This window comes from Grampus griseus, assembly GCF_964374135.1.
Source record: "Grampus griseus genome assembly, chromosome: 1".
Classification (NCBI taxonomy): Eukaryota; Metazoa; Chordata; class Mammalia; order Artiodactyla; family Delphinidae; genus Grampus; species Grampus griseus.
Genome location: NC_139017.1, coordinates 162,521,075 through 162,543,414, shown reverse-complemented (window position 1 = coordinate 162,543,414; position 22,340 = coordinate 162,521,075). Strand labels below are relative to the sequence as shown.

Genomic DNA, 22,340 nt, shown 5'->3' with positions numbered 1-22,340 from the left:
ACTGCATTTCTGGGCTGTGTGTGGAGCATTGCCTAGGAGTTTGGTTTCCTGGGTTCTTTTCATCTGCTCTCCTGCAATGCAGGAGGAGCCTAGCCTGGTGTCCAGTTTCTGACTGGAGTTACCGCAGGCGCAGGCCGAAAGGGCTGCTAGCCACTGAGCTGTGAGTAATTTGCTTTTGAGAAGTAAATAGAACCTCGCCAGTAGAGAACCCAGGGGTGTGGCCAGTAAGTAGTTCTTTTCCCAGGCTCCTCCCTCCCCAGCCCCGCAAGTGACCGTAACCTTCTTTCAAGGCTGGAGAGCAGCCAAGTCCAGCCTAAACAATACTCTCAACCTCATTGGCTCTTTTGCCTTGCGGCCACTACCACCCCCAAGTGGCTAAGGCCCTTCCCACTGGGCCTCTCGGTGGGGTCAAGGTTTTCTAACTACCGAAAGGCAAACACCGAAGAAAGGGTGAAAAACACCTAGTATCCGTGGCCTTTAAATGATCAGCATTTTGGCTCCTGAAATTGGGAGGAAGGGTGGGGTCCTTGTCCCAGGGTGGATGGGCATCCTCAAGTGATATGTATGGCCAGAGCCAAAAAGGATGCTTCTGGTAAATGTCCAAGACCTGACTGGTGCCACCCCTAGTTTCAGCATGGATTTAAGTGTCATCCAGCATCCTTGGAAACTGCCAACGAATGCCCACGAAAAGAATCCGCACGAAAAGAAGTAGCATAAAGTTTGGGTAAGGTACAGCTGCCTGTCATCACAGGCATTAGCCCTGCCTGCTAACAGCTGGCAGTGACAGAATCAGAGGCCAGTGTGCTCACTTTTGTCCCATAATGGCCTGGCCTCAAAGCCAAGATCAGGATCAGCTACTCCGTCATTCCCCTAAGATTAGGACCACGGAAAGTTTGGTGTCTGGAAGCTGAGTTACTGAGAGATGGCCAAGGCCATCTCCAGATGTGGCAGCAGAGCAAAGCAGCTACAGAGAAAAATGAGTCGTCAGGTTGCTCCAGGGAAGTGAGTGCTCCATGAGAACTCCTAAACTTCCTTCACATCTTCAGTGGGAAAATCACTTGCTCCCCTTTTTGTTCAGGGAGTTGTAACGGTGCACCTTTTTTTAAAATAAAATATTTATTTATTTTTGGTTGCGTCGGGTCTTAGTTGTGGCACGTCGGATGTTTCATTGCGGCGCACGGGCTTCTCTCTAGTTGTGGCGTGCGTGCTTCAGAGTGTGTGGGCTCTGTAGTTGCGGCACTCAGGCTCTCTAGTTGTGGCGTGTGGGCTTAGTTGCCCCACGGCATGTGGGATCTTAGTTCCCCAATCAGGGATTCAACCCGTGTCCCCTGCCTTGGAAGGCGGATTCTTAACCACTGGACCTGACAGCTCATGTTTATCAAGCACTTTGTGCCAAGCACTATAAAATCCATAAGGTAGATGATACTATCATCTCCATGAGGACAAGGACTGTGTCTGTCTTGCTTAGTGTTACAGCCTCATCCCCATCACATAGTAGGCACTCCTATTTCGTTGAACAAATCAAAAAGATAAAACTGTGATTTAATGGAGGAAAGAGTAGGTAGGAGCTGTTAAGACTTGGTGTGCCTTATGTAGAATTCTCGGCATAGCCCGTAAAGACTCTTAGTTGTGTCGGGAAAAAAAGGAAGAGAGGGAAAGAGGTAAACCTGAGAAAGATTAACATACTGTGGGGTGGTAAAAAACAAAACAAAACAGCCAGGGAGGCTGAAGACCTGAATTCAAATCCCACCTCTGCCCCCAGCTGTGTAACTTCAGGCCAGTCACTTCTTCCCGAGCCTTAGTTCCCTCATCCATAAAATGCAGGTATCAGGTTAAACAAACGGATTTATTCACTAGTTCCTTACTGAGTACACACAATGTGCAAGGCATTGTTCTAAGTGCTGGTAACACTTTGGTGAACAAGGCCCCTGCTCTCATAGAGCTTGCATTCCCTAAGAGGAAAACAGACAATGAAATGAGGAAAATTCATGGACAGGACAACCAGGTGATAATAAGTGCTATGATGAAAGCAGAACAGTGATGGGATAGTACAGAGCGGTAGTTGTGGCTGGGTAGACAGAGAAAGCTTCTCCAAGGAGGTGACATTTCAGCTGAGACCTGAATTTAGTGCGTTGGCCAAAGAGTGGTCGGCAGTGAAGCATTTCAAACGGGGGAAACAGCAAGAGCAGAGCCAGGCAAGTTCAGAAACAAATGCTGTCTCTTACATTCTAGGAGTCTAGAAACAGCGATGCACTGCTTACATTGTTTAATTTGGTCCGGGATTTGTATTATGAAACCGTTTCTTGGTGGTGTGGCATATCTACTTCTTTATGGAAGTGTTTGGGCGGTGTAGAATCTTTTGGGAGCCCTGGGATACGTCCCTGTCTCTCCAGCTCTCCCACAGTGCTGGCCGCTCAGGGGCTCCCTGTGTAGATGCAGGCTCCATTTTAGCTGCAGACTCTAAAAGCAGACTGGAGAGAGCTGCCTCCTCCACTACTTACTCACAGCCTTGAAGGCCCAGAACCCCTCCCACCCCACCTAGTCCTCTTCCATTCTGACAAGCCAGAGCTTTGAGAGCACAAGATTCAGCTTCCTTGTTTTCCAGTTGGAGCAGCAGCCAGAAAATGAAACAGGAAACAGAGCGGAAGAGAAGGGGGGTGGGTAGTAGAGAAGGAAAGGAAGGAGAGATTGCAAGAAAGTAGGGCTGAAGAGCTGGACAAAGTTCTACCTCTAAAGGGTGACAGTTGAGCTTTTAAAAAACATTCTGATGTGTCAAAAGAGACCCCTGTCCTTTTTACAAACAGATTTTTGAGGGAATTTGGTGTGAACAGAGGGAACCTAAAGAATGCATGTCTTTTTCCCTGTGAATCCACAAAGGAAGGATAGTTCATTTCTCAGTTTTGTCTCTGCAAACACAGTACTGCTTGGAGCCTCACAGACTTCTAGAGATCCAAGCCACAAGCTTAGGCCCCAGGCACGAGTGTGCCCCACGGCTCTGCCGATTCACTCACATCCCTCCGGAGCTGAGAGCAAGGGTGTGTCACCGAAAAACCTGGGGTTCTAAACTCCATTTTCCCCCTTCTCCTTCAACACACCACAACTAAAACGTGATTTATCCACCTTACACACAACAAATACCTGAGGGCAGTTCAGGTCCCAGGGCCTGAAATGAGCTATAAAGAATCAAAAGGCACAGTCCCTGGCCCCCAGAGAACTGCTGTGGATTCGCTGTCTTCGCCTGGAGCGAGAGCAACCACCTCTTTTGTTCCCACCCACAGTAGTAGCTGTTGCGGAAGATAAAGCCCTCCCTCCGCCAGGGCTGTGGCCAGAGGCTAACCCAGACCCTAGCTTCGTTTGGAGGGCAGATAACTGAAACCACAGGCGGCTTTGGAATCCTGAGAAACGAGAAATCCACCAACGGAGAAGGATTTATTATCTATTTCCTTTAAGGAGGGTGCAAAGCTGTTCTAACAGTTTCCGTTACAGGGTTCCCAACTGGCCGCTCCTCCCGCACAGACAGTTCTGTTGAGTTAGCTTCTTTCTTTCTTCTGCTTTTTTGGGCCCACTTTCTACGAGAGAGAAACTGCTTGAGTAAGGAAGGAGAAAGCAGTCCTGGGGGTCGTTCTCTGAAGTTTCCTTCACCGCCCTCGTCAGCCACGGGAGGTGGGGCTGCGGGCTCCAGCGGGAGCGAAGGTCCCGAGCAGCCGGAGGAGGGGAAAGTCGGGGGGAACCCCCACTTTCTTCACGCCCAGGACGCAGGGGGCCGCTCCTGGCCACAGAAGCCCCAAGCAGGCTTTTCTTTCCCTTCAGAGAACAGCTATTGTGTGCTAGGCCCTGTACTGAGCTGTTGTTGCCTGACAGCAGGGAAAGTGCGGCTCTGCCTTCCGTTTAGAGGCCGCGGGGCAGCCCCCAACTCCGAGGGCCTTGGCCCACACGGGAACTCAGTGGATGTTTGTGGGGTGCAACTGGGGCAAGAGCACCGACTCGGAGACAGCAGCCCCGGCGGACTAACTGAAAGCGGGGGGAAGGGGCTGAGGAACCCCTGGTGTCACCAAAGCGGGAAAGTGCCAAGGCGGAGGAGAGCGGAGGAGAGCGGAGGAGAGCGGAGGATCCGGCTCACGCCACCCACACCCCGCTCGCCCGGACTCAACATGGCCGCTGCGGCGGGGGGCGGGGCAGCTCCGAGTCCCGGCAGGAGCGGGGCGGGGCCGCCATCAGCGGAGCCAGTACGCAGGCGCGGCCGCTCGGGGCCCCGGATGGAGGAACTGTGGTTCGGGCCCCGCCTGGGAGGTAGAGACCGGCGGGCGCTGGGGATCCGGCGCCAGCTTGGGAGCCTAGGAGTTCTGGGGGGAGGGAAGTTGTCAAACGGAGGCCGAGGGAAATGAGGCGGAGGCCGCCGAGAAGCGAAGAGCCCCGCCCCTCCGCCATAGCGGCCTCCCAGGGCCGCCTCTTCCGTTACAGACTCCCGCCCTCCCCTGCCTTCCGGCCCTAGGCCGCGACGGGCCTCGCCGGCCCCCTCGGGAGTAACCTCTGAGCCGTGGCCCCTTTGGGGAGAGGAGATGCCCAATCCCCTCTTGGGACTGTGTCCGAAAGGAAGGGGCTAGAACGGGCTTCGGACCCGCCTAGGCTGGCAGAAGGCGGCCCCTGCCTCGCGGCGGCCATCAAGACCTCTGGTCCTAAGGACCCTGGGTCCGAACACCACCACCCACCCCGCGCCCGCCCCTGAGGATGTTAGTCTTACAGCCCAGGATGTGAGTCCTGGGCTCCGATTCAACAGGTTTTCCTATCTGCTCAGATAGGGCCCTCCCTGCCCTAAGCATAGCCAGCAAGAGCATGCGCTGTCACTGGACAAGTCCTGGGCTGGGAGTTGGGAGACCCTGGTTGTAATTCTGGCTCTGAAAGAGCGCATCCCCTTTGGCAGGAGTGACGGCTGGTGGAAAGATGGATGTTTCAGACAAAAAAAAAATTCTCCTTAAATATAGCCTTGGGAGTGCCACTCGACCCCAGTGAGCCTCAGTTTCCACATCCATAAAATGGCGATGGTAATTACACAGGGTCTAATGAGATCTCTGACGTAAAAACTCTGGAGAGTCTTATTACTCACCTCTCTGGGGCATATTTATCTCACGGGAAAATAGAGTAAAACTAGTTGCTCTGTAAGTGTCCTGCCAGTTCAGAGGGCCTGTGATTTCGTAAACGGGTTGTTGGGAAGTAAAGCCCGCAATTAGCTGAGAGGGAGAGCTCACTGGCTTTATTTTTGTTTTCACATGGTTTACCTGTAAACTAAGTGTAGCTACAAGTCGTCTGTGATCGCTGGGTCTAGAGCTTGACTCTGGAGAAAGGAAAGGAAGAATGGAAGCCTGGTGAAGAGGCAGAGGTGGGTTCCGTGCTTTTCTTTTCCCAACTCTTCTGCATGTGGGTGGGAAATGAAGGAAGGGAAAAAGTGAATTCACCCTCGGATGGAGAACCAGCGGCCGTGTAAGGTTGGCTGTGCTTGTTTCTACGATTCCTTTCGATTCGGCGAGTCAGATGTTGGCAGTGTTGGGGGGATTTCAGAAGCTTGCCTTTGAACTGAATTTTGATGAGCAAACCGGTGTGGCGTTTGTGGCCCCTCCCTTCCTCCAGGCCTCCTGGTGATGGAGTAAGCAACAGGCGCCCCCTTGTGCTGAGAGGAAAGAGAACTGTTGCTTATGGCCAGTTTTCTGGAGAAATTGTATTTTCCTGTGGCTTCTGTGACTTTGTCGTTTTGCTCTCAACATGAGATATGGTGGGAGGAGTACTCGGAGCAGGGATTTTATATCCAGAGCCAATGAACTGGTGAAGCCATATCCAGTGCTTACTACTTCCACTCAATTAGAACACAGGCTTAAAATGCTTGTTTGTAGTGCTAGGCCCTGGGGATATAGTTGGGAGCAAGATAGACAAAGCCCCTGCCCTCATAAACAACCTAAATAAGCAACAGCAATAAAGACGACAAGGCAGAGTGTAATGAGAGCATATCACATAGTCTAGTGAGAGTCAGAGAATTCCAGAAACAAGTGATAACCTAAAGGTTTGATAGGAGATAGGAGAAGGAAGAAAAGTCTTCCAGGCCTTCCTCCCTGTTAATTTCTCAGTTCTAGTATTTTTTCTTTTAGCGTTAGTTCTTCACCCCAAGTTGATGAGCTGCCCCTGATGCTCTTGCCCTTCCTTCTGATTTCCGACTGGTTCCGTAGGAGCCATTGCTACTTCTTTTAGCACAAGGAATTGTTAAAAAAAAAAAAAAATGCCTTAAAGTGCATTCCTTCCCTCAGAATGGCTTTGCAGTTGTTTATACATTGCTGCCATTCCAACAAAGAGATGGGAAATAACAGTTTTCCCCATCCCTAGTAGTCGACTCTGTCGTCCCCCTAAGTTTGTTTTAGCAATGTGAGCTGGCTGAAGTCCTGCTGAGTGGTGGTTTTCTTTTCCTTCTCCACTTAATTTAACAGACCAGCTGAACACACATCAGAGAGCTTAACTAGAGTGTGTAGTCATTATGGTCTTCCAGTTCAGTTCTATGCCCCACTTTTGGGACTCTGGTTTGGGACCTAGTTTATTATTCTGGGCAACAGAGAAAGGGCACACACTAAATAACGGCAACCACAATATAGATTTGGTTCTTCACACTTCAGTCCGTTTCACATCGTGACAATTTCATGAGACAGGCAAGATAGTCCGATCTCATTTTTTTAATTAATTAATTTATTTATTATAAATTTATTTATTTATCTTTGGTTGCATTGGTCTTTGTTGCTATGCATGGGCTTTAGTTGCTGTGAGCAGGGGCTACTCTTCTTTGTGGTGCGCGGGCTTCTCATTGCGGTGGCTTCTCATGTTGCAGAGCACGGGCTCTAGGCGCATGGGCTTCAGTAGTTGTGGCACGCAGGCTTCAGTAGTTGTGGCACGCGGGCTCAGTAGCTGTGGCTCACGGGCTGTAGAGCGCAGGCTCAGTAGTTAGGGCGCGTGGGCTTAGTTGCTCAGCGGCATGTGGGATCTTCCCGGACCAGGGTTCGAACCCGTGTCCTCTGCATTGGCAGGCGGATTCTTAACCACTGTGGCACCAGGAAAGTCCCCCGATCTCATTTTATACACAGAGAACTGAGGCTTAGAAGAACAAAATGAGAACTTATGAATGACAAAGTCAGGACTTGAACCCAGGTCTTTAGTTCCTGGATAGAGGAACTCAACAGGCTTTTAAAGGTTTTCTGTGAGCTTAGCTTTCCAGCTCCATGCCTATCTGTGTGGAACTTCCCCTACAAGAATACAGTGCTTGAGAGTGACACCAAGAGGTCCCATCTGCCTTTAAGACGCTTTTTCCTCATCTGGAAAGTAAGGTGGTTAAGTCTGCCATAGTAGTCCTGAAGCAGGGGTGATGTTTTCATGAAGAATGCTTTCAATAATTTACTTTCTGCCTATGTGTGACATTTCCTCTTTGGGTTTTGGAGTTTAGAAGCCTGAGGGAGTTCATCCCTGGCAGCAGCCCCCCTGAATTCCTGGTGGTGAGAGGATGTGGCCCCTGGACACATCCCGGAAAGAGGTCCTGGGGTTTGCAGTCAGCTGCCGTGTCCTGACTCTGGTGCTGCAGGTCAGTCTCTGATCTTTTGTCCTGAACATGCCATTGCCACATGACTGGGGTAGACATTAAGAATAGGCCTCATCTTCTTTCCCTTTCCCAGATGCGCCCCCCCCACCCCCGACCATGTGGTTAGAACTATAGAGACCTAGACCACATAGCTGAAAAGTGGGCAGGACTCGTAGATATGACCTATTAATCTCTTATTTTATATTTATTTATTTATTTATTTTGATCTATTAATCTCTTATTTTACACATGAAGTAGCTGAGGCCCAGAAAGGATAAATGGCTTCCTTAAAGTCACAAGGCAAGTTAGAGAAGGACCAGAATCAGACCCCAGGTTTCCTTACTCTTGGGCTAGTGGTCTTTCCAGCAGACCATGATGTTCTGTAACCAGAACAGGTGTGTTCTGGTTTAGGGTGTGACAGCTCAAAGCGTTGCCCTGGGTCCCCTGACCGGGAGACTGAGCGTTGCATCAGTCAGTTGAGTGGGAGAGAGGTGGCACTGTCCTGAGACCCTCTGTGTATAGTTGTTTAGTCAGCAGTGTCTCCTAGTCTTCCCCCAGCTGTGTCCCCTTGCTGTCTCACCCACACACAACCTGCAGAATGCATTTTGCAATTCCCTGTCCCCTCCAAGGCTGCCCTTGATACATATTTTAATCAAATTTCAGGTATATATGAACTATGTATGGTGCCTAGCACAGTGCCCAGTGCTTAGTAGGTCTTCAGTATCTGTTATTGTTGAATGTATGTCAACACCCTAGGGATGTTCTATTAGCATATTATATGTGCCTTTCATCACAAGCACATTCTCTCTGAGGCTCATCGGTGGTTCCTTTGTGGAAAACTCCTTTTTTCTCTCCTCCCCCACTATGTGAGGCATAACAGCCTCTGCTGGGTCCCAGGTTTAGTTAGAAGTGTCTTCAACTTGGAGACTAGGGCTGTTACCTGTGACTGTCACTCCTGTCCCACTTGTTTTCACTGTTTGAAGTGGCCTGATAAAGAAACTGACCGAAAAAGGGAAGAGCCTTAAAAATGAGGTTATACTCCTGTTGCTAGGCTGGAAAACTGACTTGATGATGGCTTTGAACCAGCATCAGCTGAATGATTGACAGAACTAAGGGAGCAATACTGTGACTCGGCATCTGGGATAGGGTACCAGGACAGCCGGGTTCTAATTCAGATGGTGATTTGGAAACAGGTATGTTTCCTCTATACTGTTCGCTCAACCACCAAATTTTATTAAGTTCCTGCCCTGGTCAAAGAACTATGCTAGGTGGGAGTATAAAAAGTCACGACCTCTTTTCCCTTAAGCAGCTGACCAAATCTAACGGGGCAAAAAGACATTTAATAATAATGCTATTTCATTATCCTCCCCTCCCCGCCTTCCAGCTTTAAAGCTCACGCCATCAGGTTATACCCCAGTTACCCTTTGTTGTTGCTGTCATCTCTGTTAGCGACAACTCATTCCTCCTCATTCCTTGAAGGTTTTAGCTCCTGATTCACTGCTACTCTTTCCAGCACTACTGTATATTTCTTGGTGGTTTCAATATTAGTAAAGCTGATACATCTAACCACTATCTCCTATCTTTCCAGTTCACTCCCTCCACTACCCCAGTTCTAACGATTCTTCCACTCCCTCAGGACTTATCCATTGATTCTACCACGGTTTCACTGTCCCTCACCTGCCTCATGGCTTCAGCTCCACTTCTTACCCAGCTTAGATTCCATGGTCCACCATGCATACACGTACAACTCACTCGCTCCCTTCTCTCTATGTCTTAATCACAAGACAAAAGCCCAGCCATGGTTAAATTCAATTCTGTGTCTACTCCACGCATGCATCTGCCCAGAGAAAAGCACACAACTGTGTTAACTAGTCTCTTTGTATTCAATATCATTAACCCAAGTGAGTCCTTAGTGCTGCCTGGCAATCTTAGTGTATTTCCCTGGTCCAGTCGCTCACCCATTCTCTCAAATTTTTCTGCACATCAGAATCAGCTGGGAGAGCTAAAAACAATCTAAACGCCCAGGCTGTACCCCATATTGGTTAAGTCATCAATGTTGTAGCAGGAGGGAAATCCAGGCATCAGTATTTTTGAAACCCCTTGGGCGATTCCAGTGCACAGCCTATTTTGAGAACTAGGGTCATAGATGACTTATTTTACACGTTTTCCTCTTAAGTCTCTAGCACCTTTTCCCCAGCTTGTTTTCCTGAGTGAAAATTCAGAAAAGTAGAAGCAATAAGAAGTAACCTTCTGAATACTTCCACCACAGCCATCAGCATACCTACATCTGCACCTCTGTGCCTTCACTACTGAAGGGTGGATGAACTGTCTGTCTCCTCTCTAAGGCCAGTTCCACCTCCAAAGCAGATTCCATCCCCTTTTGCCTGCTCCAGCAATTCTTCCCTTTCTCGCCTGCATACTCAGTGGTTTCCTTTCCACTGGATATTCCCATTGGCAAACAAATACTTACCTCCCGCCTTTGGGAAAAAAAACAAGATTTCTCTTGACCCCACATTGTCATTCACCTACTACCCCATTTCTCTGCTTCCCTTTACAGGAAAACTCCTCCAAACAGTTGTCTGTATCTACTGTCTCAATTCTTCCCTTCTCTGCTGAACCCAGTCCAAGCAGTCTTCTCTCTCCTCCACTCCACTGAAGTAGCTCTTGTCAAAGTCACCAATGACATTCCCATTGCTAAAGCCAGTGGTCAGTTTTCAGTCCCCATCTTACTTGACCTATCAGCAACATTTAAGAGCCGATCACTCCTTTGCTTTACTTGGTTCTATGACACCATGCTCTCCCGGTTTCCTCCCTACCTCACTGACCTTCCTTCTTTACCTTTATTGCTAGATCCTCACTGTCTTCCGAGCCTCTAAATATTGACATGTCTGAGGCCCAGTCCTCAGATCTCTTCTTTTCTCTATCTGCACTTCTTCCCTGGGTGATCTCATTCAGTCTCACACCTTTTAATATCATCCATATACTTATGACTCCCAAATTTATATCTCTAGCCCTGATTGCTCTCCTGACCCTCAGACCCATATATCTCACTGTCTCGTTGACCTCTGCACTGGAATGTCCATCTCAAACTGAACTTGTGATTCTTCCCCAACATGTCTGTTCCTCCTCATTTTATTAAATGGTAATGCTTCCACTGGCTCAACCAAAATCCTAGTTCTCCTTCATCCCACAGGCTCTCTTCAATGCCATCATCCCAGACCACCATGCGGAAGCCTTCTCACCTCCTCGCCTCGCCCCCTCCGGCTCTGTGGACCAACTTGTGGAAAGTCTCCTGGGCGGCCTGTCTCACTGGGATGCTGAACACTTCCTGTTCATTGCTGAGCATGGCTACCTGTATGAGCACAACTTTGCCTTCTTCCCCGGTTTCCCCCTGGTCCTGTTGGTGGGGACTGAATTGCTGAGACCCCTGTGGGGGTTACTGAGCCTACGGAGTTGCCTGCTAATCTCAGTAGCATCGCTCAATTCCTTGTTCTCCGTGCTGGCCGCACTTGCGCTTCATGACCTGGGCTGTCTGGTTTTGCGCTGTCCCCGCCAGGCTTTTTATGGAGCGCTGCTCTTCTGCCTCAGCCCCGCCAATGTCTTCCTGGCGGCTGGCTACTCAGAAGCTTTGTTTGCCCTCCTGACATTCAGCGCCCTGGGGCAGCTGGAAAGGGGCCGAAGCTGGACTAGTGGACTCCTCTTTGCCCTTGCCACTGGTGTGCGCTCCAACGGGCTGGTCAACGTTGGCTTCCTCGTGCATTCTCAGTGCCGAGGCTTTTTCTCTTCTCTCATGGTGAGGAATCCTCTGAGACAGCTCTTGAAGCTGATGGGCTCTGTGTTCCTGTCAGTGCTCACACTTAGCCTTCCCTTTGCCCTCTTTCAATATTACGCCTATACCCAGTTCTGTCTGCCAGGCCCAGCCTACCCCATTCCTAAGCCCTTGCTGCAGTTAGCTGTGGACAAGGGCTACCGAATCGTAGAGGGAAATGAGCCGCCTTGGTGCTCCTGGGATCTTCCCCTAATATACAGCTACATCCAGGATATCTATTGGAATGTTGGCTTTTTGAGATACTATGAACTCAAGCAGGTGCCCAATTTTCTACTGGCTGCGCCAGTGGCTATACTGGTTGCCTGGGCAACTTGGACATATGTGACCACCCATCCTTGGCTCTGCCTTACACTTGGGATGCAAAGGAGCAAGAACAGAGAGACCCCAGAGAAGCCTGAGCCTGGATTCCTCAGTCCTCGGGTGTTCGTGTACCTGGTCCACGCTGCAGCGCTGCTGCTGTTTGGTGGTCTGTGCCTGCATGTTCAGGTGAGGTGGACTCCTGGCTGGGAAAAGGTGGGAACACGGGCCAAAGCCCTCAGTCGGGGACAGGGAAGACCTTTAACTTTGCCCATTTGAGTGACCTGTACCTAATTTATTCATTCAACAACTATTTGGGGGTGTTTTTAGTGTGAGTCCCTGGGTCAGATCACTGAGGTTAGAACATAAATAAGTTAAGTTTGCTGCCCTGGTAGGTCTTGTGGTCAAAATGGAGAGACAGACATTTAACGGCTTAAATTATAGTATAGTGGGATGGAATTGGAGATATTTTTGAGGTAAAGTATTGTGGAAGCACAGAGGAAAAAGTAGCTAACCGGCTGAAGGAGGTGAGGAGGGCATCATATTTAGGCTGGGTCCTGAAGGGTAAGAAGGAATTCCATTTAAGAAGCAGAGGAAGAACATTCTGGGCAAATGGAAGGGCATGTTCGAAGACAATGAGAGTTGTGAAAGGACCTGATCTGACTGAGTTATAGGAATAGCACAGAGGGTATCTCTGGGACCTTCCCCTAACTTACAACTATACCCAGAATGTCTGCTTGAATGTCGACTTTCTGAGGTACTCTGAGCTCTGGCAGGTGCTCCATTTTCAGAGGAGCTCTCTTGTGCAATGTTCAGTTGGTGGGGAGGATAGAGAGGGATGGGAAGGGTTTGATCATACATTCGATTTTTTTTCGTTCCTGGTTGTGGCCCCAGGTCCACCATAAACCCTGAGGAAGTCTTTTTGTCTCCATGCTGGCCACTCCTCAGCAGTTTCTGCCTCTTGGAGGCGCACATTGGCTGTTTGTAAAGTTCTCTGCGCTATGTGACTAAGAGGCACAGGGGAAATAGAAAGGAGCACTCTGTGTTTGTAGCTGGATGAGCTAGTAGAGTGAGTGCCAGCGAAGCTTAGAGTTTCAAGGATAGACGAGGGGGGGCCATTTGGAGACCTGGCTCTGAGCTTCCCTAGAAGGACAGTGTTGAACCACAGGATCCCTTGCCCCCTTTCTCTCTGCTTTGCCATCCCTGTGGGATGAGGGAACCGTTTCAGGGGGCAGGGGATCAGAGTCCTGGCCCTGGGCTAAAAGTGGACCCCACAGACTTTTTTTTTTTTGGCCATGCCGCGTGGCACGTGGGATCTTAGTTCCCCAACCAGGGATCGAATCCACGCCCCCTGCGTTGGAAGCATGGAATCTTAACCACTAGACTGCCAGGGAAGTCCCCTGACGACCCGCCGCCCCCACCATAGAATTTTTAGTATCAGTTGGCCCATTATTGTGGTAATTAGTGTGTAGCCATGTTTATTTGTAACATTGCAGTCACCTGGCTGGCGTCATGCACAGCTTTATAAGGCAGATCCTAAGCTCTGCTGAATGAATATCTTTTCCAGTGTAATACATTTGTAGTCGTAGAGCTATAGCTCACCCAGCAGCAGGGAAGTCCCAGGCTCATCCAATTTGAGGCAGTGACATTCCAGTAAATGTGTGGGTTTTCCCCCTCTTATGATTTCCAGGTTCTCACCAGGTTTTTATGCTCCTCCACTCCTATTGTGTACTGGTTTTCAGCTCACTTGCTTCAAGATCAAGAACCACTGCTGAGATCCCTAGAGACTGTGCCTTGGAAGCCTCTTTCAGGGGCCTCCCCACCAGGACAAAAGGTCCCCAGAAACTCTATCATGGGACTCTTGTACAACTGGAAAACTTGTTCTCTGGTCACACGGTGCATTCTAGGCTACTTCCTGACCTACTGGCTCCTGGGACTACTCCTGCATTGCAACTTCCTACCTTGGACATGACCTGGAGACTTAGGGGACAGGCTTGAAGCAGACTTAACCAGGGTCTGAAAGTACAAATACATGCTGGGGCTGCCTGTGCTGCCCTGGAACCCTTACTCTGCCCGTTAGAACCTCTCTCTCCTTGAAGGTTGGTTAGGAATGGGAGAAGTGTGAGCCTCTAGAGAGCACCTTCTGGTCCTGGCTATGGCAGACTTTAGGGTAGTAACTATTTTCTCTGTAAATGAAGAAATCTTATTCCAGGTCTAAAGCATACCTGGATCTGTCTTGTCAATCAACCATAGCAGAGATAGTCTTAAACTTACCACCTACCCACACGTAAATTTAAATGTAAATTATTTAAATGTGAATTTCATCAAAGGCTCTAGCTGACAAGCTGGTCATAGTCCACACAGTGATGGCGGAGGCCTGGACAGTGTAGCCTAAGTACAATGGGACCATCTTTTCTAAATGGGACATTGTTTCTGATTATTTTTTTCATGATTTGTTCACTTATTTATATGAAAAACCTTACAAAGATACGCAAATTAAACAACTCTTGATTATATCTGCAATTAATTACCTTTTTATTTTTTAAATTATTTTATTTTATTTTATTGGCTGCACAGCTTGCGGGAGCTTAGTTCACTGACCAGGGATTAAACCCGGTCCACAGCAGTGAAAGCACCGAGCTGGACCACCAGTGAATTCCCATAAATTACCTTGTTAAAAATATAATACAAATTAAGGGCTGAGACCCTGCCACATACTCTGCATCCACACTTCATTTGGATATTAAAGGTCAATTGAGGCAAAAAAAATTAATACAAGTTACTTGGGGGAAAAAAGTCATGGTAAGAAGAACATTGCATGAGGAGGCAGGAGGCCTGGATTCTGGTCCTCTCAGTAAAGCCCCACTTACCAGCTGTGTGACCTTGGGAGAGTTTTCAGAGCCTTAGTTACCTCTTCTGAAACTAGGGGAAAATTACATTCTCCCACTGGAAAAAATATCCAGTTCTCCTCTTTTCAGCACTCTGAGGAGTAATTTCAGTGACGTTTCCTCTGAAGGAGGAAGAGCAGTGACACTTGGCAAATAAGGCTCCCCTGTCCTGTGTAAGTAAGCCTGCCCAGGGGCAACTAAATGTTCAATGTGTGAGCAGTGACTGGTTTTCCGGCCCTGCCTGAGTGCCTGTGCTTTCTTGATTGGTAGGTAAGGGTCAGATGAGCCAACACAGCAGCAGGAATTGATAAATTGTAGGTAAGTCCAGGGTTGAATGAAATGGTATCTTCCTGGCCACCATTTGGTAATGGGCTTGACTCTATAATTGTAGTAAAATCTTGACCCCTGCTGAGCTATTTTTTCTCATTCTTTGAGCCAGGTAAGAGGCTCTGCATCATCACCACTCTTTCCCCATTTGAGCCAAAAATTCCAACAAGCAGAAACTTCGAAATAGATGGATTGACACGCTCCCTCTGACCATGACTGAAAGTTAAACTTGCCAGCTGAAGGGAAGCTCCTGGCTGAGCCCCAGCACCCTCTATTGGAGCTCCTAGTCAGCCTGGCCAATAAGCATTTCCCATCCATCGCCCCAGCTTTAGCACAGCTGAGAGAATTTGGTCCAGAGTCAAATGCTTCTGAAAATGTACACACAGCTCGGGACAGCCCTCTGCCTTCTGCCAAGACACCCGAGTGCCCTTCTTGGCAAAAGATGATCACCCCTGCCCTAGTGTCCCTCCAGTTGGCAGAAACTGTTCCCTCCCTCCTCACCCACAGCTGCAAATCTGGGGACTTCCACCCTGTGTGCAGGAAGCGTTGAGGGCCTGATTCAGCTCTTTATTGCAGAGGTAGGAGTACTAGATTGTTTGCTCTCGTGGATTGACCTCTTTGCCTCTTTTGGGGGGGATAATCAGAACTGATTGTTTCCCTACTGGAAGAGGTGACTCAAACTCCGCAGGGTAGGGGGTGATTTCACTGCTTTGGCAGTCTCAGCTTAACGTTCACACTAGACCTCGTCACCCCCAGAAACAAGTGATTTCAAGGACCGGAAACCCTATAAATGCGAACCTCTCATTTCTCAACTAATACCAAGGAACTAAATCACTCTGGTATTTTGCAAAGACCATTCTGGTTACAGCCGATCATAGAGGAGTTAAGTGAGGACCCCAGCTAGGTGGACGTACCTGGTGTGACCTGGAGATGGACACAGTTTTCTCTCTGACCTTGGAGGGATCTAGTTCTCTAAGGAGCTAAGGAATGGGCTGATTTTATGGCCAGCAGCTGTCCTTTTACTATCCTATTAACAGTCTTTAATAGCCTTCGAGAGGGATATGAAGGGCCCAAGGCAGGAAGCTTCCTGTTTACCCTGAGGTCTAACAATGCTGCAGCTGGGTTGGGCGTCTACAATTTCAGAGAAAAGTCATTTCCTTCTGAGACCCAGCTAAAACAGAAACCAGACGCTTTATGTACCTAGAAGTAGATGCTTTTTTGTTCTTTAATGAAGGTGGGAGGAGAGGGAGCGTTTGACACGGCTTTACCAGTCCCCCTGAAAAAAAAAAATCACTTTTCTTGAACAGACCCTCTCACCCTCCTCCAAAAAATGTAGTGTGTGCAGGCTCATGGGATTTGCAACTGATTGATTCTTTCAGCAATTGTTTAGTATTGCCTGTTTTAGGGGACTAAAGAATACTCGCCCTGCTTCCTGTCCTCAAATAGCTGCCTGATAGAGTTTCTAGCAGAAACACAGGAACGTTAATCAAGGAAAAAACTAATAAATTCTGGGGAATGAAGAGATACTTAAACTTCTTGCTCAGTATTCTCTACTTGAACTTTTTATGGTGAGGATGAATTAAAATTTTACTTGTATGCTTGGGAAAAGGTAAGTGTGGTACAGAGTAAGTTCTCTGTAAATTCACACAAGATGGAGATCCCTCCCAGCTTGGAATACTTGAAAAGACTTTGTAGGGAATGGCCTTTGAGTTGGACTTTGAAGGACAGTAGGATTTGAAGTTAAGGGCAGAGAATGAATATAGGAAGCAGGAAACAGAACAGGACAGGGAGAGCTCAGTTTGAGTGGAACTGAGGTATTGTCATTGTGGTCTAAGCATTGAAATCAGCCCCAAGCCCAGCTCCACTGTGTACTAGCTGTGTAAAGGTGAGCCAGATACTGAATCTCTAGGCCTCTGTTCACTCATCTGTAAAACATGGATAACACTATCTACCTCATAGATATGAATAATAATGTTATCTATCTCAGAGTTATGTGAGTTAAATGAAAAATGTTTAGAATAGTACTAACAAAAGAATAGCTGCATTTTGGACATGTTGAGTTTACAATGCCATGAGCACATTCATATGCCAGGAAATGTGGACCAGGAGGCAAGGAGAGGGGTCAGGGAGCAATCCACGCAGACATGATAATTATAGCAGCCATGATATTGGATGAGATTGTCAAAAAGAAAAAATGTAGAGAGAGAAGGAGGGCCTGTAAAACCTTGGGCAAGTGACTCAACTTCTCTAAACCTGTTTTCTCATCTCTAAAATGTGGGTGACATCACTTACCACACAGAGTAGTTATGAAGATTAAATGAGATAAAGCACTAGATAAAGCACTAGCATAGCACGTAGCACATAGTAAGAACTTAATGAATGGTAGCTATTTTTTATCATCATCATCGTCATCATTGTTATCGTCGTCATTAAAAAACCAGGAACAAATATTATCTGCTGTACACAACATTGTAAATCAACTATACTTCAATAAAAAAATTTTTTTTAATTGCCTTTCTTTTTAAGGCTGAATAATATTCCATTGTATGTATATACCACATTTTGTTTATCCATTCATCCTTTGAGGGATATACTTGGATAGCTCCACCTTTTGGCTATTGCGAATAATGCTGCTATGAACATTGGTGTACAAATACCTGTTCAAGTCCCTGTTTTCAATTCTTTGGGGTATATACCCAGAAGTATATATTGCTGGATCGTATGTTAATTCTATGTTGTTGTTGTTTTTTAGGAACTGCTATACTGTTTTCCACAGGATTTGCATCATTTTGTATTCCCAGTAGCAGTGCACAAGGATCCAAATTTCTGTACATCCTCACCAACACTTATTTTCCTTTTTTTTTCCTTCTTCTCTTTTTTTAAAATACTAGCCATCCTAGTGGTTGTGAAGTTGTATCTCACTGTAGTTTTGATTTGCATTTCCCTAATGATTAGTGATGTTGAGCATCTTTTTATGTGCTTATTGGCCATTTGTATACCTTTGGAGAAATGTCTATTCAGATCCTTTGCCCTTTATTTATTTATTTATTTTGGCCTCACCACGTGAGGCTCATAATTTCTTTGGCAATACAGTTACCTCAAAATATTTTTGGAGGTGGGCTTCCCTGGTGGCACAGTGGTTGAGAGTCCGCCTGCCGATGCAGGGGACACGGGTTCGTGCCCCGGTCCGGGAAGATCCCACATACGGCGGAGCGGCTGGGCCTGTGAGCCATGGCCGCTGAGCCTGCGCGTCCGGAGCCTGTGCTCCGCAATGGGAGAAGCCACAACAGTGAGAGGCCCGCGTACCGCAACAAACAAACAAACAAGCAAACAAAAAACAAAAAACAAAAAAAAATATTTTTGGAGGGACTTCCCTGGTGGCGCAGTGGTTCAGACTCCGCACTCCCAATGCAGAGGGCTCGGGTTCGATCCCTGGTCAGGGCACTAGATCCCACAGGCATGCCACAACTAAGAGTTCGCATGCCACAACTAAGGAGCCCACGTGCTGCAACTAAGGAGCCCACATGCCGCAACTAAGGAGCTGGCAAACTGCAACTAAGGAACCCTTGAGCCACAACTAAGGAGCTCCCCGGCTGCAACTAAGACCCGGTGCAACCAAATAAATAAATAATAAAAATATTTTTAAAAGAGAGACAACATTGTAAATGAACTTTACTCCAATAAAAAATAAACATTAGGGACTTCCCTGGTGGTGCAGTGGTTAAGAATCCACCTGTCAGTGCAGGGGATACGGATTCAAGCCCTGAACCAGGAAGATCCCACATGCCATGGAGCAACTAAGCCCGTGCGCCACAACTACTGAGCCTGTGCTCTAGAGCCCGTGAGCCACAACTACTGAGCCTGAGTGCCACATCTACTGAAGCCCACACACCTAGAGTCCGAGCTCTGCAACAAGAGAAGCCACCATAATGAGAAGCCCACACACTGCAACAAAGTAGCCCCCGCTCACCGCAACAAGAGAAAGCTCATGTGCAGCAACAGAGACCCAACGCAGCCAAAAATAAATAAATAAATAAAATTATTTTTAAAAAAATTACATTTAAAAAATAAAAGAAGTAATGAGACACAAGCTTTAAAAATATATATATATTTTTGGTATATAAATCAGAATTCTCCAGAGAAACATAACCAATTAGATGTACGTGTGTGTGTATCTGTATCTATATGTATGTATGCGTCTATATACATAGAGAGAGAGAGATTTTAATGAATTGGCTCATATGATTGTGGAGGCTGGCAAGTCCACAATCTGCTGGGTAGGCCAGCAGCTGGAGACCCAGTGGAAGAGCTGATGTTATAATTTGAGTCTGAAGGCAGTCTACTGGCAGAATTACCTCTTTCTCAGGGAAAGTCCATCCTTTTTCTATTAAGACCTTCAACTGATTGGATGAGACCCACTCAATTTATGGAGGATAATCTGCTTTTACTCAAGTCTACTGTTTTAAATGGTACTCTTATCTGAAGAAAAACCTTCACAGAAACATCTAGATTATTTGACCAAATATCTGTGTACTGTGGCCTAGCCAAGTTGACACACAAAATTAACACAACAGATTTCTGCTCTATTTGCTTCTAGTCAGATCCATGTGACACTAACCACACTCAAGTTCTTTCCTAGATAGAATTCTCAAGCTGATATATTTATATCCTCATCACCCCCTCGCCTCACTCTCAGCATAATAGTGGCTACATTGAAGTCATATGAAGTAAGTGGAAAGGCCACACTCTTTACCTGATATTTGCCTTAGAGGTAATCACATCTTTCACCTCATGTTGTTCAAGACATTTTTTGATCTTATACAATTTGTAGTCAAGAAGCAGTCATCTTTTCTGACCCTGAAAGGCCCATCATTTTTGGACTTTCTCCATTTCCCTTTCACCTCTGCTTGAAAATCAGCTAATTTTCACCTAATTTCACCTCTTTCTTCTAATACTTTATAAAGACACTTGTGCTAGTTATTAAGTTATTGTCTCAGCTCCAAATCCACCCTTCTACTTTCTACTATGAGATAGTGGAGCTGGGACTCTGCAAATCACTTTTCTGCTGTTAGCTGACTCTACTTTGGGCTCTGCCAATGGGGGCCACTAGAGGGCGATAGTGAGGTCACAGGAGGAAGAAAGGACTCCTTTCTTCCTTCTGCTTCCTGTTCGTGTGAGGTCACCCTAGCAATGCTCCTTCACCCCAGCAGCAGCATTGCCTTCCTATAGCAACAGCTGAATCCACTTGGCAGTTTTTCCCAAAAGTTACAAACCCAGCTTCATGGTGTCCCAGTCAGAGACACCAGCACCATCTGGATAGCACCTCTTTCTCAGAAGTGTTGGTCCCTCCTCTAAGTTCAGAGACACCAGACACCAGCACTAGACTTAGAGGTCTGAGTTTCAGCTCTGTAGGGCCCCTCTTCTTCTTCTTTTTTTTTGGCTGCGCCACACAGCATGCGGGATCTTAGGTCCCCAACCAGGAATCAAACCTGCACCCCCTGCAGTGGAAGCAGAGTCTTAACCACTGGACCGCCAGGGAAGTCCAGGGCCCGTCTTCTAAGTTTCTAAGTTTTAGTAATTCCAAACTCTTTCCTTTGTTCTCCTAGCCCTAGGAGTTATAGATGCTTCCTGCTGTTGCTGCCTCCATGGTATCTCAGTTTTCTTTTCATCCTTTTAGTTATCTAGTTAACAACTTTATACCTAGTTAACCATTCTAACCATTCTTTATGTTAGATTTTCCCCAATGACTGGTGTGGTTTCTGTCTCATTGGCGGGACACTGACTGACACAGAAATTAGTGCTAGGAGGGGTCCCAGGAAACAGACCTCAAAAGATGGGATTAGGGAACTGTTCCGGTTGTGTCATTGGGTTTGAATGTGCTAAAGCTGCTTGTCAATGAGAAACGTGATGCCGCTAATCCACGGCATGCCGTGGCAACATGATTAATTAAATTATCACCTGTGGTTATTTGTGATGAAGTGCCAACTAAAAGGCAAGTGCCTTGGGGGCCCAAGTGGTTGTTGCACCTGACTGTTATGGCAGTGATGATGGCTTACAGGGACTTTGTATGGGAAGAATTCTTCTGAGTGCATCAGAGTCCTTGCAGAAAGAAAATGACAAGCTTGGGTCTTTAGATTTTTTTGATGTGGACAATTTTTTTAAAGTCTTTATTGAATTTGTTACAATATTGCTTCTGTTTTATGTTTTGGGTTTTTTTTGGCTGCGAGGCATGTGGGATCTTAGCTCCCTGACCAGGGATCAAACCCACACCCCTTGCATTGGAAGGCGAAATCTTAACCACTGGGCTGCCACGGAAGTCCCAAGCTTAGGTCTTTAAACTCTCGGCTCAAGACATGGTCAGAGAGTCACAGAGCTTCCATGATAGCCATAAAAGACTCTCTTATTTCTTGTAGCCACCAGCCTTATTTGCTACAAATAAAACAAAAATATGGTGCATGTTGTAGAATTTCATTAGTTGAATTCAGTCTGACTAAGCCTTTCCTGTGATTGAGAAGAAGTGGGACCCTAAAACTTGGAATGGAGACATGTGGTTTGACTCTCTTCTAGGTTCTCAGAGTCTCCTCCATTCTGCCAGCGATGGAAAGGAGAGCGGAGATCAGCACTTGAGAGTTTTATGGGACAGTCTGTCACTTCCACTCATATTCCATTAGCCAGGATTCAGTACCTCTCTGTAAGAGAGGCTGGGAACTGTGGGTTTTGGTGAGAATGGGTAGTGTATGCCACACTAAATGGGTCACTAGTGACATTTAAGATAGAATTCTTAGGGGAGTTGTAAAAAGTTAAGAAATGATTAAGTGACAGGGAAGTGGTAGCTACTTTTTAATAAGAGTGGCTAATGAGAGAGAAGAAGATAAACCTGAAGCTAGAGTGAGGAGGTAGCCAAACACGGAAAGCAGTTTCTGTTGTTGGTTTTTTAGTTTAGTTTTGCATTTTAATTGATAGAGGAGAATTGAGATGCATTTGTAGTCTCAGAGAACAGGAAGAGAGATAGGACATGAGTGGAGGGTTGGCCATGGACAGAATGAGGCCCACATCTTTAAGATGAGAGGAAAGGATTGATACAAATAGAAATTATGAGGTCGAGAGGAGGGTAGCTAACAGTCAAGCAGGATAGTTTTGGTTTCTGTAAAGTGACAAGGAGCAAGAATTAGGGTTGCAAGAAGATCCAGTTGAGGTGGGACAGGAATCTGTATTTGAACCAGTATGTCCAGTTTTGTGGATTTGTTCCACAGCCAAAGAGCAAGAGGGGAGGAAGTCCACAATATGGTTCATTCCAAGGTGGGGCTCATCAAATCCAGGATCTTTGGCACCAAGGGCATGGTTCTGTGGCCTTTGTCATGTGTAAAAATTACAGAACCTTGAGGTCATTGTTGCT

The 22,340-nt window shown here is 47.0% G+C and overlaps 1 protein-coding gene across 1 annotated transcript; it reads left to right on the top strand.

Annotated features, from left to right (window-relative positions):
* Positions 1 to 4,261: 4,261 nt before the first annotated feature.
* PIGV (phosphatidylinositol glycan anchor biosynthesis class V) lies at positions 4,262 to 14,240 on the top strand. The gene is made up of 5 exons (XM_082675902.1): positions 4,262 to 4,290; positions 5,289 to 5,377; positions 7,472 to 7,606; positions 10,797 to 11,918; positions 13,420 to 14,240. Exons 3-5 carry the CDS (start codon positions 7,529 to 7,531, stop codon positions 13,699 to 13,701), a joined length of 1,482 nt encoding a protein of 493 aa, XP_082532028.1. The 5' UTR covers positions 4,262 to 4,290; positions 5,289 to 5,377; positions 7,472 to 7,528; the 3' UTR covers positions 13,702 to 14,240.
* Positions 14,241 to 22,340: the final 8,100 nt, after the last annotated feature.